The sequence below is a fragment of the Sinocyclocheilus rhinocerous genome, unplaced genomic scaffold (genome assembly GCF_001515625.1).
Source record: "Sinocyclocheilus rhinocerous isolate Xijiao unplaced genomic scaffold, SAMN03320098_v1.1 scaffold2911, whole genome shotgun sequence".
Classification (NCBI taxonomy): domain Eukaryota; kingdom Metazoa; phylum Chordata; class Actinopteri; order Cypriniformes; family Cyprinidae; genus Sinocyclocheilus; species Sinocyclocheilus rhinocerous.
The window spans coordinates 299721-308272 of record NW_015644341.1 but is presented as its reverse complement, the minus strand read 5'-3'; the positions used below and the strand labels follow the sequence as shown (position 1 = coordinate 308272).

Genomic DNA, 8552 nt, shown 5'->3' with positions numbered 1-8552 from the left:
TGCGTGTTGTAAAGATCGTGAGTAAAAACAAAAGAAAAAGAAAAGCTTACATCTGCATGAGTCGTGACTGTCACGTTAGCCTGATGGCACCAAACTCCCTTTGTGATTTTAAAACGTAAGTCAGTACCCAGATTTGAAGACTACAGTAAGATTTAACTTCTCCTGTTAATAAGATTTTGGTAGGCTACTATTAGATGGATAGCGTAAATGTCCTAATTCAGATGGGCTACCTGTTTTTTTTTTTTTAATGGTATATCAAAAAGTGTATATTTTTTAAATGTGATTGTTGGTACATTTTACCAGTTTTTACCATACTTTCAAAACAAAAATTAAAATAGGAAAAATATGCAATATGAAAATAATTGAAGACAAAATGTGTTTTACTGAGAAAAATTTGGTTTTTAAAAAGCCTTTTTCCAAAAGGTACATCTGGAAAAAGGGGGGCCGTCTTCTAATCAGGGTCGTCTTATATTCGGGCCAATACGGTAGTTATATAAATAAAAAGTGGATATAAAATGCTTTAACTCACTTTTATTTTAATGTTAATTATTAAATAAACTTGATTGAATTTATTGATTGATTTATTGGTAAATTTCCAGAAACTTTCCAGAAATCCCTGGAATATTCCCCAAAAATCCTGGAAAGTTTCCAAAAATCCCTGGAATATTTAAAAAAAAAAAAAAAAAAAAAAAAAAAAAAAAAAAAAAAAAAAAAAAAAAAAAAAAAAAAAAAAAAAAAAAAAAAAAAAAAAAAAAAAAAAAAATCCTGGAAACTTTCCCAAAATTCCTGGAATATTAAAAAAAAAAAAAAATCCTGGAAACTTTCCCAAAATTCCTGGAATATTCAAAAAAAAAATCCTGGAAACTTTCCAAAATTTCTGGAATATGTCTGAAATTTACTGGAAATTTTCCACCTTTTTGCAACCCTAGTAAGCATCCTTTTCGGTCTCAGTTTTTGGCTGAATGAACACTTTAATTTCGGTTTTAAACGTTTGTATTTCAACAACGAATTGGAGTAGAAACTGTTTTTATTTAGTTATTTTACCGTTTATATTTAAATATTGATTAATACACTTAAATCAGTCCGTTTTGGGCTAAACGGAAGCTTTTATGTCAATTTCAGTACATCTTTATTTGACCCTCTAACTCTAGCACTCTCTATTCTAATTCTATTCTATACTAACACTTGCTTCTCTATTCTTTTTGCATTCTATTTGTTTTGTTTTTATTTATTATACAATTATAATTCTGACTTCTTCTGATTAACAAAAGCTAAAAAAAAAGGCCTCTAACACTAGCTTGCTCTATTCTATCTGTTTTCTTTTTATTTATTATATGATTTTAAAAAAACCTTGCTATATGTGCTGCGCTAAGCTAGCTGTGGCTTGTTATAGCACTTGCGTATCATTGCTCTCTTATTGGTTTTGATTGCTTCTATTGTCCTCATTTGGATGAAAAAGCATCTGCTAAATGACTGTAAATATGTTACACATGGCAGCAGAAAGCAAAGCAGTGCTGGAGGAAATCTGGCGTCGAGCCAGCGATTCAGACACGCTCACAATAGCTGCAGTCTTTGCCTTTCATACGGCATGGATACCAGCACAAAGCCAAAGTCACATTTTATGGGACATCTCAATATCTAGTTTATCCACAAACACATCATCAGTATGCAAGTCATACGTGGCCTCTTAACCAGACGCTCCGGCTCGGGTTTCCTCGCTCACGAGGCGTTAAACGCATTCGCTCCGAGACGACACTCAGAAGACGTGTGGGAGATGATTGACAGGTGATTAATGACGGCGACTGAAAAGCAAAGTCACTTCAGAGATGCAGAAAGTTGATGCAAATTTGACCAGGAATGTGTATATTACGAATGTAAAATCAATTTTGACTTTCAAGTTGACGAATGTTTTCAGGACCACCTTGCATCCAGATTTCACCAGCATTTCTAAACACTTACACTACCACTCAAAAGTTTGGGATCAGTAAGACTATGTTTTTTAAAGCTCAGCAAGGCTGCATTTATTTGATCAAAAATACAGAAAAAAACAGTAATGTTTTTACAATATAAAATAATGGTTTCTATTTTAATATCCTTTAAAATATAATTTATTTCTGTGATGCAAAGCTGAATTTCCATCATCATTACTCCAGTATAAAGTGTCACATGATCTTCAGAAATCATGCTAATATGCTGATTTATTATTAGAATTATTAATGTTGTGCTGCCAAATATGCCTTGATGAGCAGAAGAGACTCCTGTAAAAAACATAAAAAATCGTTCTGATCCCAAACTTTTGACCGGTAGTGTGTGTACTATATTTTGAAATGGCTTAATTTTCATTGTTTATGACCGTAAACTTTTAATTAATGATCGTAAAAGTGTTTAATTAATTTGCATGAATTATTAAAAATTTATTTATATTTAAAATATATTTAATAAACCAATTTTTAATATTAAAATTATGAAAAATTGGTTTGAATGAATGATTCAATGACTCGCTCATAAATACTTCACTTGTTTCATTACTGGATGAATCAGCGTTTTTGAACGAATCTCTTGAATGAATGATTCAATGACAAATAAATTTTTTAACAGTCACTTGTCGCCACCTAGTGGCGAAATAATGCAATCCACACAAACGTTATATGAAGCACCAATTACTTTCGCTACCATACACATCAGTGTTTATATCCGAACTATAAACTTTCATAATAGTATTTCTGTGATAACATGAATGACTGCAAGACAGAAATAATACTTTGTGGTTGAAAAGACAGCTACTAATAGCTGCTCTCTCTTTCGTTATCGATTGCAGGAGGAACAATATCGTTGGAATCATTTTCAGAGCATTTTTCTAGCTAAAGAATGGTAAAAACATTGACAGCCAATCAGCGCTTATAATAAACAAAACGTTATCGTTCATTGGTGTGGATGCGAATATAGTTATCGTAATAGTTATAGTAATTGTTCTCGGAATAAACGCTATCATTGGAAGTGCGTACTGCAATTATGTAGAGTACGTAACTGTAGTGAGTGCTTAAAATAAACAAAACGTTATCGTTCATTGGTGTGGATGTGAATATAGTTATCGTAATATTTATAGTTATCGTTCTCGGAATAAACGCTATCATTGGAAGTGCGTACTGCAATTATGTAAAGTACGTAACTGCAGTGTGCGCTTATAATAAAACGTTATCGTTTATTGGTGTGGATGCGAATATAGCTGTCATAATAGTTATCGTTCTCGGGATAAACGCTATCATTGGAAGTGCGTACTGCAATTATGTAGCGTACGTAACTGCAGTGTGTGCTTATAATAAACAAAACGTTATCGTTCATTGGTGTGGATGCGAATATAGTTATCGTAATAGTTATAGTTATCGTTCTCGGAATAAACGCGATCATTGGAAGTGTGTACTGCAATTATGTAAAGTACGTAACTGCAGTGTAAGCTTATAATAAAACGTTATCGTTTATTGGTGTGGATGCGAATATAGCTATCATAATAGTTATCGTTCTCGGAATAAACGCTATCATTGGAAGTGCGTACTGCAATTATGTAGCGTACGTAACTGCAGTGTGCGCTTATAATAAACAAAACGTTATCGTTCATTGGTGTGGATGCAAATATAGCTATCATTACCATTATATTTTTCGTTCTTAGCGTGAACGGATCTTAATTCTAATCTACCATTTTCCAGGGCAGTTGTGCTGCTGAGATTCAGATGTATTACTGCGGTGGTCCTGAACTCGTCAACATCTAAATGATGCTCTTCAATGCACAAAGCATTGATGCCCATTACTGAGACAGTTATAATTTTTATTAATATTTTGAATTAAATTTTATTTTAATATTTTATGTTTTTGTTTCATCTTGTTGAATAGTGTTAATTTTATATTTTCTTTTTAAATTTTAGTTCAAGTTATAGTAATTTTGTCACATCATCTCACCCACTCGCTCCACCTGCCTTCGTTTAACCCTTCAGAAAGACTCCTAAACCGGACCATTAACCCATCCGAACAACTCTTTACTAGGAAGATCCAGTCTGAAGAAAACTCTCCTGTTTAGAAAAGGAACAGTGTGGAAAAACATCATCTCTCAGCGTTCTCGCGCGTTTGTTGCCATGGATACCGCGAACTCTTTCTTCGCGAGCTTTCGCGTTTGAGTGACGCACTTGACTCTTGCTTGTTTCTATGTGACGGGCTGTTCATGTGAAGCTATAAAGCAACGAAAACAGACGGGAAAGCGGACGCTAACGAAGAACATCCGCGAGTACCGTTACATAATGCACGAAGCATACTGTCATCAAACGCGTGCATTACCAATAACTCGTGCTTAAGAACTGTAATCGCTCACACACACACACACACACACACACACACACACACACACACACACGCGCGTTTCTTACCGATGTCGGAGTGGCAGTACGCGTCCTGTGGATGAGACATCGCGCACGAACACGCGTCTGACGCTTGGTACATCAGACAGACGAGAGAGAACAGCAGGAACGCGAGCACAAAACAAGGCTTCATTCTGAAGGGAACGCAGACTAAACACTGCTGTCAGTGCGCTCCGGACGCGAAGCACATATAGTGCGCTATAGGACGCGTCACTGGCGAGCGCTGCAGCCGCGCACCAATCACAGCGCGCGCCGATTAACATTACAGGCGCATGACGTAATGGAAGTGACCTCATAATGATGTTGTTTCGCCTCTGTTTTGAGGTTGTACAGCAGACGCGCGTGTCCACAGCAGATCGAGGCGGAAAATCGCGTCTTTGTGGAAAAAGCGCATTAATAACATGTTATGACACTGTGGCTTTAGAGGTACATTCATCAAAACCAAGCCCCCCAAAAAATCTCAATGACTCAGATTCTCAGTGACTTTAGGTCTAGTATGGAAAATATTAGCAATAAAGGAACACAAATGGAAGTAGTGGTGTTATGTAGAAACTATAAACAAATGCATTTCCCAAATGGCAAAAATATATTTTAAATCAAGAAAAATCATCATGTTATAGACACACAAAAAAAGTTTTTTTTCAAATGTGCCATATGCTAATATATTTTATTGGAATTAAATATATGGAGGGCAAAATATATATATATAAAAAACAAAACAAAACAAAACAAAACAAACAAAAAAATATATATAATTTTTTTTCCATAATTTTTGTTTTATATTGTTTGTGTTATTTTTTTATTTTCTATTATAATTTCTTTTCAATTTTAGTAAAAATAAAAATAAAAATAAAATATGTGTATATATATATATATTTTTTTTAATTATTATTATTATTTTTTTCCCAGTATGGGTTAAATTTAGATACATTTTATTTCCAGTTGCATTAGTTTCTATGTTGGTGTTTATTTTTCATTGATGATGAATGCTGTTTTTAAGGTCGTCTGAGTCTGCTGATGTACATACTCCTGCGCTTCGCTCATGTGTTCCTTGTGGGTTGTATTAAATTCGTACTGCATGATGACTTGTTTAACAGTAGACACCCAGTGCAAGTATTTCATCATTTTGCAAATATTTAAATGCGATTATGTGAGATTCCGTCTGGCTTTCCAGACTGAACATTGTGCTGCTGTGTGTGCGGCGATTCAGTTACTCAGACTTTCTTTTGCTGTGATGGAAACTAGCAGACTGCTGTGTAAGTGTATATCTGTGTTCTGATGGCGTTGTTGGTCAGAAGTGCCAGTATAAGCCCAGTACACAATCCCAGAATCCTCCAGTGCGACTCTGAACTTTGTGTAACAGGGTTGTGTAAAGAAACCCGGCCTTGAATGAGTGACAGGACACGATGAATCACGATGAGAATCAGAAACACACAGCCTCTTTCCGTTATGGATGGATGGGTGGGTGGATAGATGGATATATAGACAGACAAGTGGATAGACAGGCAGATTGTGTCACAGCAGAGAGAGTTCCAGGCGTGTGGTCAGATCATCATCATGTGTTTGAGCCCTAAACGCTTGTCTAGCACATGAACATGATAAACACAGCAGCGCTCCAGTTCATCAGCGTCAGCAGCGCTGGAAAATCCACTCTGACGGCCGGAGCGCTGGAATCTCACACCGGAGTGTTTGGGAATCGCCCCCCTCCGTCTGTTTCACTATTACTCCGTCTGTTTTTACTCTCTCGTCTACCTGTCGGCCAGCGCTTGCGGTAAATGAAAGCGTGTTGTGAAAGCTGTTACAGACGTGTGAGTCTACAGCGTTTGCCTCTAACCCTTTCAGACCGGAAGAGCGACTCATTTCAAAGTCAAGGCGTTTATTGGCACAGTGAGGAAAACAAGTTTCCCTGTACAAAGAAATTCTTTCTTTGCTGTCCACAGTGGATGCCAAGACAAGTGCAAAAACTATGTAAAAAATAAAGAATAAAACACACACATATACATACACACAAACATAATAAAACATAAAACTATGCTAGTAGAAATATAGACTGTAAATATAGAAATATGTGATCCTGGAGCACAAAACCAGTCATAAGGGTCATTTAAATTGAGATTGCTGAATAAATTAGGATAGGACAATATTTGAAAATCTGGAATCTGAGGGTGCAAAAAAATCTAAATATTGAGAAAATCATCTTTAAAGTTGTTCAAATGAAGTTCTTAGCAATGCATATTACTAATCAAAAATTAAGTTTTGATATATTTACGGTAGGAAATTTACAAAATATCTTCATGGAACATGATCTTTACTTAATATCCTAATGATTTTTGGCATAAAAGAAAAATCTATAATTTTGACCCATACAATGTATTGTTGGCTATTGCTACAAATATACCCCAGCGACTTAACACTGCTTTTGTGCTCCAGGGTCACAAATAGACTATGTACATCTGTATGTGCAAGTACAGTAACGTGTGCAAATTGAATGCAACTACATGATAATAATAGCAGCAGTAACATTAATGATGTGCAAATGAGATGAAGCGATTCAGTCACCTATTCTATGAGATAGATGAGACTGGTCTGTGTCCTCTGGCTACCTGTTTAAAAGTCTAATGGCTGAGAGAAAGAAGGTGTTCCTTAATCTGGAAGTCATTTGAGCAGCTGCTGGAGTGAATCGAGCCCTCATTAGTGTGCACTGCATCTGTTCTCATTTAAACCAATAGTTTCACTTGTGTTTTGACTTTCGTCGTGTGTCAGGTTCTGCTGTGACTGCGACCTGCTCAGACATCATTGTGTGTCGGGTGTGTGACGCAGCGGGATGCTCTTCCGGACGGTTTGTCTGGGAATGTCGAGGGATGTGGTGATGCCCTTCAGCAGACAGACGGAGACAGATAATTGGCTGCTCGTCTCTCGTAGAGGAAACACTGCTGTGTTCAGCCTGTGTGTGTGTGTGTGTGTGTGTGTGTAAGAGTGTTTTCTGGGGAATTCCTCAGCGGTGATGCACATTTGAATGGAAAGACACACAAATATGTGCACTTATTTTTATGTACACTACCGTTCAAATAATTCTCAAATGTTTCTGAAAGAAGTCTCTTCTGCTCACCACGGCTGCATTTATTTGATCAAAAATACAGTAAAAAATGTGAAATATTATTACAGTTTAAAATAGCTGTTTTCAATGTATTGTAAAATATATTTTATTTCTGTGATGCGCAGCTGTATTTTCAGCATCATTACTCCAGTCTTCAGTGTCACATGATCTTCAGAAATCATTCTAATATGCTGATTTACTGCTCGAGAAACATTTCTGATTATTATCAATGTTGAAAACATTAATATTTTTGTGGAAACTGTGATGTATTTTATTTTTCAGGATTTTTTAAATGGAATTTTTTTGTAACATTATAAATGTCTTTACTGTCACTTTTGATCTATTTAATGCAGTCTTAATGAATAAAAGTGTTATTATATATTCTATGTATTTTTTAAATCTTACTGACCACAAACTTTTGAATGGTAGTGTAATTTTTATTTAATTTTTTATATATAATTTTATTCATATATACCGGTACGTTTTTGTGGCAGGAATGCAGTAAAAGTGAGAGTAATCTCACACAACACTAAATAATCTATTTGTGCTGGAAATAGCATGCGTTTATGAAGAATGTAATTGTGTGTTTAAGGACGTGTCGGGTTTAGTCTTCACGAGATAATGTTTATCTGTTTTGTGAAAGCGCAGCGTCATGCTCCACTGTTGAAAAAGAGAAATGAGTTGATCTTTGTGCTCCAGCCTCATGAGGCCTCAGAGAAACGGCTCTGTGTGTGTGTGTGTGTGTGTGTGTTGGTGTTCTCCAGGAGTCACTGGGCGGCTGTCTGTGGCGGTGACTCGTTTCCTCACATGGCTTGCCCAGAACATTCCAGTCACGATAAAACCACATCAGCCTAAAATACCTCTGCTCTCTCCTGCAGCTGCCCACCGCATCACTCCCAGTGGTGGTGAAGATGGGACACGCCCACTCCGGCATGGGCAAGGTAGGAGCCGATGATGTCATCACACACACTGCACTCTGATTGGGCCGTCTGTGAAGATGTGAAGTGTGTGTGTGTGTGTGTGTGTGTGTGTGAGCGAGTGTGTGTGTG

The 8552-nt window shown here is 36.4% G+C and overlaps 1 protein-coding gene across 1 annotated transcript in view; it reads left to right on the top strand.

Annotated features, from left to right (window-relative positions):
* Positions 1-8552, top strand: part of LOC107758140 (synapsin-3-like) — a 29907-nt gene that overhangs the window by 20262 nt on the left and 1093 nt on the right. Inside the window, exon 7 of the mRNA XM_016575808.1 lies at positions 8382-8444. Within this exon, the coding sequence (XP_016431294.1) occupies positions 8382-8444 (63 nt within the window). The remainder of the gene's footprint in view (positions 1-8381; positions 8445-8552) is intronic.